We start from the raw sequence: 17472 nt of genomic DNA, 5'->3' as shown, positions 1-17472 counted from the left end.
GCCAAGAATAGGTAAGAAGAAATTTACCTTTTACCAATGAACTGTGTAGGATATTGCGTGCCTATTTCCCCTTGATTTCCAAAAGGGTTTCTTTTTAAAATAAAAGCTAAAAGTTAAGGGAGCAGATCTGATCAACCTCAAACACAACCTGTGGCCCTGGTTGGCCTTCCCCTTTCTTTGCACATTCTGTGTGAGAGCCAGAGGTTTCCCACTGGCTTCTTCTGCAGTAGCGGTTGTGGCGCATCTCAAGAACAGCAGAAGGTTGACATGGCTGCTGAACCTCTTAAGCCAATTCCTACAAAGTTCTGTGCCTGTTGCCTCCATTGTGTTTTATCAAGATTTTGCTATAAACAGCAAGGTATATTTGATAGACAGAAGCAGTGCAAGTTACATGTTTAATTTTTAGACTTGTGATTGCAATTGTATGCCATCGCCAAACTTTAGCAGCTCCCCACAATGTTTTCTCTGTAAATTATTTGTGATATTTGTGTAAGCAGCAGGTACTATTAGCAGAACAATGTGTCTTCAAACGTACTGGGGCCTGTATAGAACACTGGGCAGACCTGTGGCCTGCATCACATATAAACTAGGCTTCAGAGCAAAACTGCACAGTCAGCAGACTTGCAGGATTTGTGACAGTGGTATAGGAGAAATCTAGTCAAAGAAAATAATCAAAAATCCCACTTGGAAGCCCTTGGACATACCCAGAGTAGATACTAACGTTTAGCTGCTTATGACACTGAAAATGTATAAAGGGTGTGGTTTTTCAGCCTAAGGAGGAAAATATTGGATTAAAAATATTTCTGACTTTTCACTTTCAGATTTTAAATCTCTTTCTCAGATGAGATGTCTCTTTCTTACAGGATGAAAATATAATGCGTTCCATGCAGCTCTTTGAAAATGTGATCTAACTCGGCACGGTTCTTTCTTCAATAAATGGACGGTATGAACAATCCTGCAACAACAAATCCATAATGCTGTTGCCACTTTTACCATAAAACAGGATTGCTCAGCTTTACACGGATGTGTATAATGCAAATAAGTTTCGTTTAATCAAAGCCTTCCTACGGAGACCGTATTTTTCCAGTAGTTGAGGTCAAATAGTTCTCTTAAACAATGCTCACGTAGTTGTCCTTAAAAAAACTTCATTTGATTCAGAGAACAATCCAAAGAAACCAAAATGAAAACGGAATTACTGCATCCAAAACTTCATAGGAGATATCCAGGAGAGAGGAAGAGGGCAGGATCTGTTACTTGTTTCTATTAGATGAGTTTATTAGCTATAAAACTCTTTCATTTTATACTCCCTTGTGTATGAACGCAATCTTACACAATTCTCAGTTAAAGGTATTACAGCTAATTACAGTTTGGGCACAATCATCCTTGTGTGCAGTGGAGTCCTGTTTCCTCTGCCTTCCCCTTATGCTGACATCACAACAGATCATTACTGGAAAGGGGAGGTCTGCATGCATTGAGCCTGCCCATGTCCCCTATTCCCCATAATGATGGAGCACACAGCATACTTGTCAAATGTAAGTTTGTGCCCAGAGCTGGAAGGGACCCTGAAGGTAATCTAATCCACCTCGCCCCCCTGCCCAGAAGACACACAGACTCCATTATGCTCAGTGGAGAATCTGTCCACATAAGGGTTGACCATCTTTGTGTAGCAACCTGCAATTATTTTTTTAACTTCACTATCAACCCATTTTATAAAAGAATGTTCTTTTTTATAGTAAATGGATACTGGATCAATTTAGTGAATGGTTGCCTATGGCAAACATCTTCCATCTTTAAGATCACCAGTTTATGTAAAATTCTGTCTGAATTTTAACTAAAGTGTTACGCTCCCACATAAAGGGTAGAAATTAGCTTTACAATGAGTGCTGCTTTGTTTAACTAAAGCAAGGGAACTGAACTACTACTTTTTAACTGTGGGAATGGCCCAAAATTAGTAGTAAAAAAGGAACGAATGTAATTGTAAGTTTCTAAGCACTCACTGCTCAGGATACATAGCAGTATAGAGTCATGCCGGACACTAGACTGCAAGTTTTGAAATTATTTTCCTCCTCCGACTATGGTGGAAGATGCATAAGTTCATTAGAACAGTTATGTAAGAGCAGTGGTGGTAATGGGTTTTTTTGGAAAGGGGAGGCAACTTTTTTTTCTTTAAAGGCTACTACAGGGAAGAGGGAAGAAGCATGTGTCAGGAAGGAGCAGCAATGGGTACAAGCAGGGTCCCTTCCCCCCTGCCTTTTACACAGACATCATTGCTGAACTGTAGCCAGCAAAGAGGCGTCTTCCCCTCCAACATATTCAAATCATTCTTACATGCCTGCCCACAAGCATATAAACTACTGGTACCAGACAATTGCAAACCTTAATTGTGACATTTCTGCACAAAGGATCTGAAGAGCTTACAGAAGTCCAAAGAGAGCTGCAAACTGTTTTTGCAAAAATATAAGTAACGCAGGCATCTATTCTGGTGTAGAGATGGGAATGAGGCATGTTGAAGGCTGCTCTGCTATCACCAGTGTAGGAATATGAGTAGTACAATACATGTACACTTGAAATTTGCTGTAGTGTTTGTGAAAATTATATGTGCACTTTAATAAAAAATAATAATATGAAAAATGCAGAATGGCGGTTCAGTTTGTTTTTCCAAAGGGCTTGCTTACATGGAGTCAACATTCACAAACACTTTTATTAATATATAAGTTTTAATACTTGAAGCATATTTTAGTTGTCTTTTAATACTTGGAATTTCTATGTTTTCAAAGCAGAACAATTTGCACTAAAAGAGGACTCAGTTCAGTGAAACACATTTTATATATTTTCCTATCCAGAACCTTTTGGGAAAGAAGGCTTTTTCCCTAGACACTATAAAAATAATTTTCTCTATGGACACAGTAGTGAGTTAGTTCTTGGTCAAAATAAATTAATCATAGCACAATCCAGGCAAAGTCAAACACCTTCAAATCCTATTGATTTTAACTTCCCACTGAAGTCAGCATAACTTTTAATAGTGATTAACTTATGGTTGGATTGCGCCTTCATTTCTAACTCACTGCAGTTGCTAAACATACCTAACTATACCCAAACATGTAAACACAGCAAGTAAGTATTAATGTTACTGTTATGGTTATAGTTTACAAAACTGGGTAATCCCTATTATTGACTGTAATAAACCAGACAAACTGATTTGCAATTCCTGGCGGAAGTACTGGAACAAGTATCATTTCTGGTGTTTTCCATAATTTACACATCTTGAGCATATTCGCTCTTAACATTTGTCCTCATTTTTAAATACTGATCCCCGTTTCCCTGAGACATTCCACAACAGTTTAGTATGGGGAAGATAAGTAATACCAAATAGTTCCGAGGAGGCTCTTCGTCACATCTCTCTTTAGGAGGAGATTGAACAGTAAGTTGGAATTTTAGCTTTTATAACCGTCAAACTTTCCTGTTGATAAAAATGAGAATTTAATATGGTAGGTACTAGGTTTATGCTGAAATAAACTATATCTGAAATCAAAGCTGGTTCAGAACTACAAACATGTAGAATGCAAACTATGATTATCTTTCCTTCGTCAGCTGGTATTTTAGACCAGGGATAGACAATATGCCACCTTCCAGAGGTTCTGGGATACAACAGCTACCATCAGTGGCTGTTGACCATGCTGGTTGGGGCTTATGGGAATTGGAGTCCACAGCACCTAGACAAACATATTGGCTGCCTCTGTTTTGGCTGCTTGTTATTATTAATGCAGAACCATCAATACACTTGGCATTTTTGTATTGCCAAGTTTGCCCTTCACGAAGAGCACCTCTAAACTAAAAATGTTTTTAAGTAAGTGTAATTACTATGTCTGTCTCCAAACTATGGAGAATTGCAATATGGAATTGTAACTTGATCGTGCATCATCAGAGTATGACAGCTTGACTGCATGCAATGGATTTAACCTAACACTATGAGATAGCGAAGACAACAGGAGAAACAAATTCTGACCTAGGTATGTCACAGGAGCGGACCAATCAATTGAGCTTACCTTCCCCCCATACTGCTCCAGCTTCTGTAAGGCATCTGTAGTTTGCTCTTTGTACTTTTTGCTCATCTGTCTCTTTGAAAGCTGTGGCAAAAGTAAAATACAATAGTGGGTTTATTTGCTGAACGTAGCTGCAACGTCCTCCTTTGTACCCATTACATGGAGAAGCACCAACCAGATTGTGAATAATGGATCCTGGTAACAATGACTGATAAGAGGCAGTCTTAATTTCACAGATTCAGAGGGACCATAGCATCTTTACACGTTCAGGCTTCCACCAACTTGTGACTCAAGAAACTGAATGCAAGTCCTAACAGGAGCAGCTTGATAAACTTTATTTTGCTGCTTGCATGGAATTGGAAAACTGGGACGGGGGCTATCAAGCACGTTCCATGCTGCAAAACATGGCTGAAGGAGCATCTTCAATAGGCATGCCACAAGCCGTGTTCAGAAATGTGAAAATGCCAACATGCTATTAATATATTAGCCCATGGAATCTAGATTATGATGTGCCACAAACTGAAACAAATGCTTCTCAGGATACAAGAATACAATTAGATTGGCTTCAACCAGAGCCAGGGCCTTTTCAACTCTGGCTCCGGCCTGGTGGAACGCTCTGCCTCATGAGACCAGGGCCCGGCAGGATCTGATTTCTTTCCATAGGGCCTGTAAGACAGAGTTGTTCCGCCTGGCCTTTGGCTTGGAGCCAATTTGATTCCCTCCCTCTCTTCCTTTTTTTCTTTCCTTCTCCTCCTGCGTTGAGGCTACATTTTATTTTAATGTTGTAATATTTTAATGTTGTATTTTAATTTTGTTTTTAAGTTGTAATCATTCAACTTGTTTTTATTATTGCTTGTAAGCCGCTCTGAGCCCGGCCTTGGCTGAGGAGGGCGGGGTATAAATAAAAAAATATTATTATTATTATTATTATTATTATTATTATTAAATACAAGAAACCCACTGCCAAATATTGTACTCACACTTGAAAGTAGATGTTTCAGGTGATCATTAAGCGCAGGGCCAACAACAGCACTCAGTTGTATCAAAGCGTTCAGTCCCCTTTCAAATACCTCACCATCTGAATGGGCCTTTAATAAAGGGGGAAACCAATTGACCAGACAAATGATTAGCCCACAGCATGCACCAAATAGATTGTTTTTATGCTCCAGCATGGCAAGATTGAAAAATATTTATCTGGTTTTTTACTCTGCAATATGCAACACTGTTTTAATGCAACCCATATGTATTCACCAGTTTCAGATAAACACTTTTAAATATTCAACACAACATAATCCTATGTATGATTACTTAGAAGTAAGTCTCACTGTGTTCAACTGGACTCTCCTCAATACCCTGTTTAGGTTTGCAGCCAAGATCTAAGCATAAAAACTATTTGCTTTGTCTGCAGAAACGCTGACAGTAAAACTGCAGTATTTAAAGTCTTCAAACACTTTGAACAAATCCCATTAGAAGCACTGATAGATAACCCCTTGCAATTAGGCATTCCTGTAATATTATTAAATTAATTACTAGAATGTAGATTAAGTGGAGTTAGGCAACATCATCAAGTGCTAACTGTTTTAAAGGGTCTTTTGTCCACAACTAAAACTGGATTCTGCATCTCAAGAGTACTTGACTGACTGTGGGGAGACTTCTAAGTCAATCATGCATAGAAAGTCCCTTCGGACATTTCTATGCAATGTGGGATTGTCAGGGTGGAGCGGATCGGACTCATGGGGATGTTGGACGAGCCCACTACACACTTTTGGCCCTTACATGTTCAACATGAGCGTCTAAAGAGGGCTAGGATCATAAGTAATGCTTCTTCAGTTTTGATAACAAATGATCACAAACCACCATAAACAGGTATTCCACCACACAGAAGCTTAATTAGCCGGCAGCTACTACAAAGAGACTTCCCCAATGCATTTACTGAGAAGCTGCACAACCCTCTTTCACCCCACCTACTGGATCCAGTCTACATGATCCAGGAGGTGGGACAAATTAGGGTTGTGCAGCTGAGCCTGTTACTGCACAGGTGAGCAGCAGGTGGAAGCGACCATAGTTTACGGTTTACAATGTAGGCAGGAGGGAAAAGAACAAAAATATGTGGTGGGATTTTAATACTGCTGTGGCATGATGGGATCAGATTATTTCTGAGTGCACTTGGATGGCACTTTCGAATTCAATCCTCTTTCAATTCATTTTTTTTTATTATTATTATTAGCTTCTGAGCAGGGATTTCTGCATTTTGTTTATGTGCAGCCCTTGGCATCCGCTTCTTTACTTAAAGTAAACCTGTTGAAATTAATGGTTCTAACGTGTTCATTAATGGTTCTAACGTATTAATTTCAATGGGATTACTCTAGAGTAAAACTCAGTTGAACACCATTCTACGCTAATAGCAGTTGCAATCCAGATATAATATAGCATGAGCAGTCTAAATTGCTGAAAACCTCTAGAGCAGGGTTAAAATCCAGATCAACTGAGCCATCTGTGGGTATCATTTTATCTTCCATATACCTTCAAGTCAATGTTTTGTGCACACGTTCCGAGGATTCTAGCCAATGTCGATTAAACTGAGAATGGTTAAAACCATACATGGCTCAACAACCTTGCTTGCAAGGGATCATGCATGCCTTGCAAAGACAGGTGAGTCGGAGGCTGCCTTGCAACACTGGAATTGCAAAGGGGGAACGATGTTCTCTGCCCCTCCTCCAGCCCCAAGCAGAGACAGAAGTTTGCCCCTGTGTCTGCTGGAGTTCCAACCACCGGGGCAAGCATGGAGATGAAAGGAGCACACCCACCCCGTGGCCCTTGCAGGAAGGGACGGCAGAGCCACACTGGGGGCTTTTAACTGCATCTGTCAGGTTTTGAGCTCCAGCCACCCGGCAGGTGCCTTCACTGTACCTCACTAGTTTTGAATTGTACTTTATACAAATTGCAAGCTACCATGTGATGATTGTTTTTAAATGCAAATTATAAATCTATCTAATCAATCATTCAATCAATATATCTGGGCAGAAGAAATACAGTGGTACCTCTGGTTGTAGGCACAATCCGTTCCGTAACCAGAGCGGCGCTTCTGCGCATGTGCGAAGTGCGATAGCGGGCTTCTGCGCATGCGTGAACTGTGCAGAACGCTTCTGCGCATGCAGCGAAAACCGGAAGTAAACACTTCCAGGTCTGCCGTGTTCTTAACCCGAAAAAACGCAACATGAAGCGTTCACAAGAAGAGGTACGACTGAATGGACTCTGCGCCTCTTTGGAGCTCAGAGCTCCATCCATCTAAAAGGGGGAGAGGCTGCCCACAGCACATCACTGCCCCTCTCTGGCTTTGTGCTGGACACAGAAGGAGTACCCTGGTTTGTCATCAAACCTGTGCTGTTTCCAAATGCCACACAAGGCCAGGGACAAAGACGCTGCTCTCTGGGTAGGGAGATGTCCTGGGCTTTGCAAATATTTGGTCCACTAAGGCCACCTAAAATTTATTGATCTCTGAAACCTTACAATACGTTGTGTATACAAGTTCACAAATGGGAGAGACATACCAGAGCAGCTTTCAATACCGGAACTAGCCGTGGCAACAACGGAATGGCTTTCTGAGCTGCACCTGCCACCAAGAGCAATTCTTTAAAGCCCTCCTTGGATACAAATGTGTACGGATGCCTTGTTTCTCTTAATCCCTGCCACAGAAATAAAAACAACATCATAGTAAGCTCCACCTGCCCATCATCTCTGCTGATAAAAATACAAATACCTCAAAAAAAAGGATATTACACTCTTTTCACTACACGCATTCAAAACACACTTGTGCCACCTTGTGGCTCCATCAAACATAACGTCATTAAGCAAATCTTACATACCGAAATTTCTCAACATGTGTACAGTGGTACCTCAGGTTACATACACTTCAGGTTACATATACTTCAGGTTACAGACTCCGCTAACCCAGAAATATTACCTCGGGTTAAGAACTTTGCTTCAGGATGAGAACAGAAATTGCGCGGCGGCAGCGCAGGAGGCCCCATTATCTAAAGTGGTGCTTCAGGTTAAGAACAGTTTCAGGTTAAGAACAGGTAGATCAGTATCGTGTAGAACTCCAACCAAACAACGCAACCTTAGCTGCCACTAGACAACCATAACTCCTTGACAGAACCCTATTTAGACACTCCTGGACATGGGGAGTTAAGGGCACAACTGACTGCTAGTAGCCCCCTCCACTCAAGTCCTGAAAAGGGCTTCTGCCCCACAGTGTATAAGGGTCTCACTGGAGAAATGCCCCCAGTGGCTCAACAGTTCCTGTAGCTGAAGCTCAGGGAACAGGCAGATTCCAGGACTGAATGATCCACTGCAGCCTCAGAAATCATGGCACACCAGATGATTTGTTAGGGATGTTCAGAAGTGTTCTCTCTCTTCACATATCAGAAACAGAGATTTGGAAAGCCTTTAAAAATGTAATATTCAATTTGACACGCTGTTGCGGCTCAAAATGTATGTTTGATGTGATTCAATTATTGCTTATAATTATATATCTGCACACTCTTAGCAGATGCAGAAGATAAACGAAACATGCCAATTATGTAATTTGGATGGGTTACTGAACAAAGCAGATGCCAAGAGCAAACTCCTATCTTTGGTAATTGACTTCCAGGCTATTTCTTCTAGGAAGTGAATTCAGTAGCACACTAAAAAGACTTTTCTTGTCAGACGGAACTGAGGTCAGATGTAGATGTTCGAAAGGATATACAGCACTGCACACCCAAATGCAGTCCTGAATAAACCACACTAATCAAGATAATATATACAATTCAGAAATAGGGCTGAGCGAAGCTCACAGGAAAAATGTGTGATCACTATGCATATCCAGTACTGAGAATCGAAGATGGAGTATTGCTCTTTTTGGAAGATATGCAAAATGCACCTGTGTAGAAGGCAAGGCCTCTAGGAAACATTTTTTTTCTGCTCTTGGCTATACAGCTGTGAAGCGCAGGACACTATTTTGACTTACTGGAACAGCTAATAGTAAACTAAATTCAGCAACAGCTATACTGAAAAAACTATTTCAAAACAACAAGTGAGCCGCTTAGAGATTTAAAAAATATTGATAATATTAGTAATTTATTATTTGTACCGGGACGCGGGTGGCGCTGTGGGTTAAACCACAGAGCCTAGGGCTTGCCGATCAGAAGGTCGGCGGTTCAAATCCCCACGACGGGGTGAGCTCCCGTTGCTCGGTCCCAGCTCCTAACCACCTAGCAGTTTGAAAGCACGTCAAAGTGCAAGTAGATAAATAGGTACCGCTCCGGCAGGAAGGTAAACGGCGTTTCCGTGCGCTGCTCTGGTTCACCAGAAGTGGCTTAGTCATGCTGGCCACATGACCCAGAAGCGGTACACCGGCTCCCTCAGCCAATAAAGCAAGATGAGTGCCGCAACCCCAGAGTCGTTCACAACTGGACCTAATGGTCAGGGGTCCCTTTACCTATTATTTGTACCCTGCCCATCTGACTGGGTTGCCCCAGCCACTCTGGGTGGCTTCCAGTAGTAAAACATTAAATCTTAACAAGCTTCTTAATTAATTAATTAATTAATTAATAATAATAATAATTTATTGAGTGTTTTTATAAATGCTTTTATATAAATATTTAACATACGACTCACCAATTATCCATGTGTGACAATGAAGTATTTATACAAAACTGTTAAAACGTATCACCACGCAGGGACAACATGTTTAATTTTTACATATTTATATATAACGGATAGGCACATAGGCCAGGGTTTGTGGCCAATGTTAATGCCTTTTCTTCCCCAACCTCCTTTCCCATAGAACAGCAGTTTGTGGTCAATCAACAGAGACCATGCAGAGTTATGATGAGGAAGAGGGACAGGTGGCTCAGTGGACCGGAATACTACCAGCTTGCTATATTTCTGGATTATGTATAGCCAAGAGCAGGGTCGTGTCGTCTGGGCAGCCCAGGACCTCCATATAAACTGGCCAGGCCTGTGTGCCAGGGAGGTCACTTCAGGGCTGCTAATGCAGCGGTTTGACTTCACCCCGGAGGCACACTCACCACTGCAGTCTTTGCTTTTCTTCAAAAGATTACTTACACAATATCCCCAACTTTTTAATCTATTAAAAAGGAGAGTTAACACTCGGGTACTTTGCTTTAAGCTACTTCCAACTTTTCGTTGCAATTTGAATGAATTCAGCCGGAGTATTTGGTTTATGGATGACCAGCATATTTAAAAACAACAAATTATCAAAACAACATAAAAGGGTAGTTTCAGCTTGATTCTAAAGAAACAGAGAAAAACGTTCACCTCTGCCAAAGTTATAAGAAGAGGATCAAACTGAAGCGTTTCAGGACGACAATCCCACTGTAATTTGTGTTTTACAGAGCCATGAACTAACCTGAAACAGAAAAGGTAAGCATCAACGATAAGGCATGGTTGTACTGAGCCTACTTCATGCAGAAGATCCTAAAACACTGTTCCAAAAGAACTAAGCCTGTGTGAGTTTAGGAATATTTTGTATGATATTTGCAAGCATGGTGCACCACCCATTTGGAATAGACTCTTATTAAAAATGTAAGACTGTCCAAGAAAAAAAGAGAGATTGTTTTAATACAATTATGGATGACATCCAACATTAGTCATACTCAGACAGCATGGCCAAAGGTCAGGGGTCATGAAAGTTGCATCCAAAGAGCTACAGGTTAACCACTCCTGCAGTAAAGGCTTTTAGCGCCTGTTCACACATAGATATTCATCATTTGATAGCAACAGCATGAAGGGTTGGTGTCCATGTCCAGCAGCCAGATAAAACATCACTGGTAGTACATTTACCTCGCATATCATGCTTTTGAATAAAAAAATGTTCACACGTCCTCCTACCAGTTACGAACTGAGGGACATGCAATACCTTAGTGTCATTCATATACGACGTCCCATTTGCAATGCTGAGTGACGCACCTAATAATGCCTTCTGAACATTTGTTCTTACGATAAGCAAACCAAAAGCCTTCACAGAATGTTGACCAATGATACAAAGCCTACTGTTTAACTAAGTTCCTTATGTTCACCCACTTCTGACCCCCAAGTCTTACCTGCAAGGAATTCCCCCTTTAGAGTAAATGGCAGCAAAGGCTGAAGGCGCTCTTGATTGACCACCAAACTAGAATAAAAACATGAAAGTGAGTTAGTCAGCCAAGAGGCAGATAAGTTCAGTTGCATTTATTTTTAAAACCTTGAGATTTACCCAGCCAAAAAATGCTTTTCAAGACCCATATTAATTCAAAATTCATTTAAATGTCCTTAAATGTCTCCTACTAAAAGCAACAGGACTTGAAATGCTTAGCTTTGATTTGATCTCAAAAACAGCATACATACAACAGCTTGAACAGAAGGTGCAAAAATGCAAATTTAAATAATCTGAATGCAGAACAAAAAAATAAAGAGTAACTGCAGGCAATGCGATGTGCATCTAATGCCTGGAAAACCACCTACAATGACAAGCAGGGATGCTTCACTTTTACAAGAATATCATAATTTACTGCATGCATATAAGGAACAGTCATATAAGAGTAACTTCTTTGTGGCTGAGAATGTACTTTATTATTTGAAAAAACAATTTTCAGAACTTTCCAACTAAATTATAGAACTTAGAAATATAAACATTATGAAGTCTTGCCATTTAGTACTCACTTTTGTCACCTGAGGCAGACACGGTTTTACTCAAGGCAACCATTCATACGAAATGCCATCATGACCACCAGCAGTAAAGGTAAAGGACCCCTGGACAGTTAAGTCCAGTCAAAGGCGACTATGGGGTTGTGGCGCTCATCTCGCTTTCAGGCCGAGGGAGCCTGCAGCTTTACAAGGCAAAATCCACTAAAACTTGTGACTACAGAGAATCCCAAACCAGGGTTCCCAAACTAAGGCTGTATTTTACTGCATACCCTGGAATTCAGGGGTGCAAGAAAGGGCAGTCAACTGAATTTCCAAACTTACATATCTGCCAGCAAAGTTACTTCTAAAAATTGCTTACGAAAAGAAAGTCAGCCAAGGAGGAATAATCTTGGGCAGATGGCACTGAATGCTGAGTGGCTGTTGTGGGGACGGAATGAAAAATCAAAGGGTGAGAATGGCAAGGAGTATTCTGGAGCAGCAGAGATTTGCTCCCCAAATTTTGATACCCTTAACTCAGTTCAGCAGAGATTATGTTTATCACCTTATTTGCCCTTTTTCTCAGCATTTTTTTTTTAATCACCTGCATAATTTGCTGAAGAAATGGGCTAACATCTTTATGTAGCCACCAGAAGTTCTGACTGTACTTACCGGATCAATTGTTTTGGGATTAAGTCTGTCACTGGGCCTGGGCTGCGGCTTAATTACAGGATCTGGGGAAGTCAATGAAGTGGGTAATGGCTTTCTTTTCTGTGTCACAGTTTTCTCAGCCATTTGAGAACCTGAAGACGTTCTTTTACCACTACTTCCTGCAGCACCAAAAACAAAAAGAAGAAAGCAGGGATGGGATTTACATTCTTAATGAAAAATATTTTTTATTATAAGGCAGGTAAATAAAACACAGTTCAGCTGTCACTGAACAGGAAAGACATACCACTTGCTCCATTTTTCAAACATGCGCCTTCACATTTCTTGGTTTGCTGCATACCTCCTTGGGAGGTATGTAGAGACACCTGAACAAAGAGAAATTGATACTGGTTGGCATCACTTTGCATTTGTATCCTGGTAGCACAACTTCTTAAGGGACTGTTCAAATAGAAGGGCTATTCAACAGAAGAAAATCTGCATTTTTAAGAGTCCTATCGATCTATGGACATTTGAAGAAATCCCTGCAGAGTTAACCAAAAGAGGATTATTTTCTGTAAATGATTCTAAGGCAGCTCTTTTATGGTACAAAGTATTTAAAGGAAAAACCCGCATTTACATGTGTTCAATATTTGCACAACCGTGCACACACGCATTGCACCAAACCCGGAAGTGACCCAAAAAGTCACAAAAAAAGGGTGGAATGTTGCAGGGCGGAACAGGATGCTTGCAGGCTTTTCCAGTGGTGATTCAAATATGCCATTGAATGTAAATGGATGGTTGCCTGTATCAACATTTCTATACCACCCTCCATCCAAGGATCACAAGACAGTTTACAATCTCAAAACACAAAAGTCCGTAACATAGAAGCACATGAAAGTATTAATCAATGTCTAACTTTTGTAGCTACAATCCTAATCACATTTACATGGAATAATGATGTTTACTGCCTCTTGCTAATACTAACTCAGAGTCACGAAATGAAACTGATGGGTGGGAGATTTCGGACAGGCAGTAAGCCTTATTGCCCCAATATGTGTTCCCGACGGCGGTGTAGTTGAGTTTCCCACATTTGGGGAAATTGCAGACGTCAGAACCGTCCTGAGACCTGTGGGTATAGGGCGGTGAACAAATTTAATTCATCATCATCATCATCATTGGCCTAGTTACTACGAACTGACCTTTTAAAAGGGTGGACCAAATTCACATAAGATACAGCTAATTGCTACTGATGGGGCCCCTGAACATGGAGGTTTTCTTTTTCACACCAGTGGCTGGAGGCGCACAAAGATGAGGATCTTTATGACTATTAATTAAATTTGTTTTACCACCCTATAGCCGCAGGCCTCGGGGCAGTTCACAAGATAAAATAAAAATATAAAGACACAAAGGAAAACAACCCAATAAACGCCCCCCACCCACCAATTGGATGTGGGGCATTGGATATGAATCGGCCAAAGGCCAGGTAAAAGAGGAACGTTTCTACCTGGAGCCTAAAGGTGTAACACAAAAGGCTCACACCTGGCGTATGGGTTCCCCTGCGCCACCTGGCAGGGAACCTGACGCTGCAGTAGACAAGGCTACTCATCCAGCAGGGCACCTTCTCAGGGGCATAACAAACCTTACCGATTCCCAGCGGAGCTCAGCGCCAAGAAAATAAATTAATAATAATAATAATAATACTTTTATTTTCAATGTACTACCTGTGTACAATGAAATTAACAGAGCCTCCCTCCTCCCACCCCAAACACTCAATCGCATTTACAGGTAGGTAGCCATGCTGGTCTGCAATAGTCAAAACAAAATAATTTTTTTTTAAAAAAAAATCCTACTAGTAGCATCTTAGAGACCAACTAAGTTATTGCACTGGAGTCTTGTGTGCGCACAAGCCGCGCAAGCGCTAAACACAGCCCCGTCTTCTTCAGTGGGGAAAGCACTCTGCACATGCTCAGGGAAGCGCACCTTCTTCAGCGCTGAGGGGAGGAGAAGGCGCTCTGCGCATGCTCGGGGGGCACCCCACCTCGTCTTCCCAGCTGAGGGGGTGGGGAGGAGAAGGCGCTCTGCACATGCTCGGGCTGCCCTGGGGAAAGCACTCTGCACATGCTCAGGGGAGCGCACCTTCTTCAGCGCTGAGGGGAGGAGAAGGCGCTCTGCGCATGCTCGGGCTGCCCTGCTTCCAGGACCCCGCGAGCCAAACTCCCTCGCCCGTTAACGCGACGAGGCGGGACGAGCCACCTACCTGCGGGGGGGGGGAGACTTACGGCCCGGGGGCGAAAAGGACGGGAGGGAAGGAAGGAAGGAGCGCGCCTCTCCCTCGCCGGGACGCCGCCGACGCCGCCTCCCTCGCTCGCTCGCCGGCTCCTCGGAAAGGCGTGGAAACCCGCGCAGGCCGCAGCTGCCCGTCGCCGTTGCCAAGGCAACTACGGGCGCCCGGAGAGGCCAAACTTCCTCGCGGAGAAGGCGGAGGGCGCTCGGAATTCCGTCACACACGCACACACTCTTTGCTTTTTTGTGAGAGAACTGCGCATGGGCAGGAGGCCATAACATGAGTGATAACAGCTATTGTTGTGGCCAACTTGAATAAAATAATAGGGGAGGACAATTGATGACATGACAGTGCGTGCACGCGCAATGCCCATAAACCGGGGCGGGGGGGGGGGCTGGCACAGCCAGGATTTATGCTGCGGGGGTGGGGACCCACCTGTTACCATCCTATATATATTTAAATTTAAATATATACACATATTTAAATATGTATATATATATTTAATATATGTATATTTAAATATATATACATACATACACACAGAGTGTGTGTGTGTGTGTGTGTGTGTGTGTGTATATATATATACTCTGTGTATATATGTGTGTGTGTGTATATATATATATATATACACACACACACACATATATACTAAATTTTCTGCTTTACATTTTAAAATACTCCTTTTACATCCTTAAGATATCAATGACTTCCTTTCTTCTCTTTCCATGGTTCATTCTACAGATCATAAATCCCTGCATATTTTACAAAACCTATCCCATTCAGTATTCCATTATTACATCCATCAAAACTTATTTACACTGTGGAATCTTATCTTAATGCTGCCGGCGTTTTCAGCTGTATTTCCCATATATCCAATAAACGTTTTCCAATCTTCTTTAAACGTATGTTCTTCTTGTTCTCTTATTCTATATGTTAAGTCAGCAAGTTGTGCATGTTTTGTCAACTTAAGTTGCCATTCTTCAGTTGGGACTTCACTCGTTTTCCATTTTTTGGGGCTAACAAAACGCAGGCCACAGTAATAGCACACATAAATAACACCTGGGTATTTCCATCTGAATTATCCCCAGCAGAAAGGACTCCCCACCTGTTATCATCCTCTATCTGGCTCTGTCTTAGCAGTTTCGGAATGAAATGTCTCAGCAACAGTTGTTTTAAATTACTTTCTTTTGACCCCCGAGTGTTCAGAAAAAAATCTGCCAAAACCTTTAGTCGTTTGAAAACTAGGAAGTTAAATGGAAAATCAGCATCAGGCAGTATATTTCATGCAGTTAAAGGGTATATTTTGCAAAATTATAAAGAGCCTTTTTTAAAATTTCTTAAAAGAACCAAAAAATAATACCCCAAACCTCCCTCCCATCCGTATAACAGCCAGGAATACACTTTTTGAGTTGAGAGTAGAATCTATCCGAACTGAAGCACTTTGAAGCTTCTTTGATCTCAACAAGAATAAACTCTTGTTTAAATCTTTCATTTAAAAACAAGGGGACCTGAAAAGTTCTTCACTTAAGATTATGTGCTTTCAGTAGTTTGTCTTTTTGCGTCATCTATGAATGATGTTACTGTAATGTGAAAATGAGGGGAAATGGGTGTGGTAGCCCAGCCACTGCTGTTGCCTTATGTTCACATTATAACCACCTAGCACAGCAAACAATGTTCTTTGGCTTTTATTCAGTTTTATACTTTGTCCACTTGATGGGGTTGCGGAGTTATTTACTGTCAGGCTGGTTAATTGCAAGAGGAAATGGGAATATATAAATGCTAGATAAAGTGCCATGTGTTTTGCACATTCCATCCCAGCTTAGAAGAAAGGCACATAGAATATTAACAGCAAATATTACGGAAATGTTGGGGGAGGGGGAAATTGGTGAAAGATGTTTCCTCCTTTAAAATCATTTATGTGTTTCTCCAAATAAATTTGTATTCTTCAGAGGTTTGAGCAATGCCTTTTACCAGGTCCGTTTTACATGAGAACACCCTGAACACTTAATTTTTGCAGTAGTGGCTGCTTTAAATTTTAAACAATAATAAATAAATTATCAGGAGCACCTGCATTTCTGATCACTAGTTCTGCAGGCTGAATGATGTGTTCTAAATAAATGAACGACCCACGTCCTAGGTCTTCATACCAAAGGGACAGGTTCTGTTGGCTTTAAGAAGTTAATGCCTGAAAGTAGTTCTAAAAAGAAAGAGGAAATAAAAAGAACTTACAAGCAAGAAGTTATCCAAAATCCTCTGTGTGTGCTTGACTATTCCCCAACTGAAATTGCAGCCGTGATTTCTGGTGGGGTTTTTTGGCAAATAAACAAAATGCATTGAACTACATTTTTAAAATAATTGTATTCTGTTACATTTCCAAAAGTTGGTGGCACAAAAGTGGCAAACATTAAGCTGAACACATTAATCATTATCAGATGCAACTTTCATGGGAAATTATTGTGCTCCTGTTTGTGTGCATTGCACATGTAGGGAAAATGTAACATGCTGTGGCCCTCACAAATGCCATAGATTTGAAATACTGGATTATCCGCATGCTTCTCTTTCCAACTCTGCACAATATGCAGCTACAATAACAGGAGCTTAGCGATCTATTTCCAGAAATGATACCTTGGGTTTTTACAAGGCATGGTGCAGTATTGTATAAAATTCTACTAACATTAAAAATGTTGGGCGTCATTGCAGTTACTGTGACCTCCTTTAGCTCCCCCCATTTATTTTTTGAGTTCCTACTAAATACTTATGAGACTTTTCTCTAAAATCTAGATAAAAATGTCCACTCTTGGTATTCAAATGTATGCAAAAAGGTTTTTT

General features: G+C 41.2%; 2 protein-coding genes across 16 annotated transcripts in view; one reads left to right on the top strand and one right to left on the bottom strand.

Annotated features, from left to right (window-relative positions):
* The window catches only part of KCNIP4 (potassium voltage-gated channel interacting protein 4), a 411322-nt gene extending 408691 nt beyond the window's left edge, over positions 1–2631 (top strand). For all 14 annotated transcript variants that reach the window (XM_081020172.1, XM_081020173.1, XM_081020178.1 and 11 more), the window contains one exon: positions 864–2631. In XM_081020172.1, coding sequence (XP_080876298.1) covers positions 864–911 — 48 coding nt within the window. In that variant the 3' untranslated portion in view covers positions 912–2631. The remainder of the gene's footprint in view (positions 1–863) is intronic.
* A 67-nt stretch (positions 2632–2698) lies between these two features.
* The window catches only part of PACRGL (parkin coregulated like), a 126225-nt gene continuing 111451 nt past the window's right edge, over positions 2699–17472 (bottom strand). Inside the window, exons 1-9 of one of the 2 annotated variants that reach the window (XM_081020191.1) lie at positions 14639–14795; positions 12667–12745; positions 12384–12541; positions 11153–11220; positions 10368–10458; positions 7595–7729; positions 5024–5131; positions 4047–4127; positions 2699–3460 (exon numbers count right to left, since the gene is read on the bottom strand). In XM_081020191.1, the coding sequence (XP_080876317.1) occupies positions 3404–3460; positions 4047–4127; positions 5024–5131; positions 7595–7729; positions 10368–10458; positions 11153–11220; positions 12384–12541; positions 12667–12718 (750 nt within the window). In that variant the 5' untranslated portion in view covers positions 12719–12745; positions 14639–14795 and the 3' untranslated portion in view covers positions 2699–3403. Of the gene's footprint in view, positions 3461–4046; positions 4128–5023; positions 5132–7594; positions 7730–10367; positions 10459–11152; positions 11221–12383; positions 12542–12666; positions 12746–14638; positions 14796–17472 lie in introns of those variants that run through there. The other variant, XM_081020192.1, reaches the window with a different exon arrangement.

This window comes from Podarcis pityusensis (genome assembly GCF_964106645.2).
Source record: "Podarcis pityusensis genome assembly, chromosome: 9".
Taxonomy (NCBI): Eukaryota; Metazoa; Chordata; class Lepidosauria; order Squamata; family Lacertidae; genus Podarcis; species Podarcis pityusensis.
The sequence above is the reverse complement of the archived record's forward strand: the minus strand, read 5'-3'. Positions and strand labels throughout refer to the sequence as shown.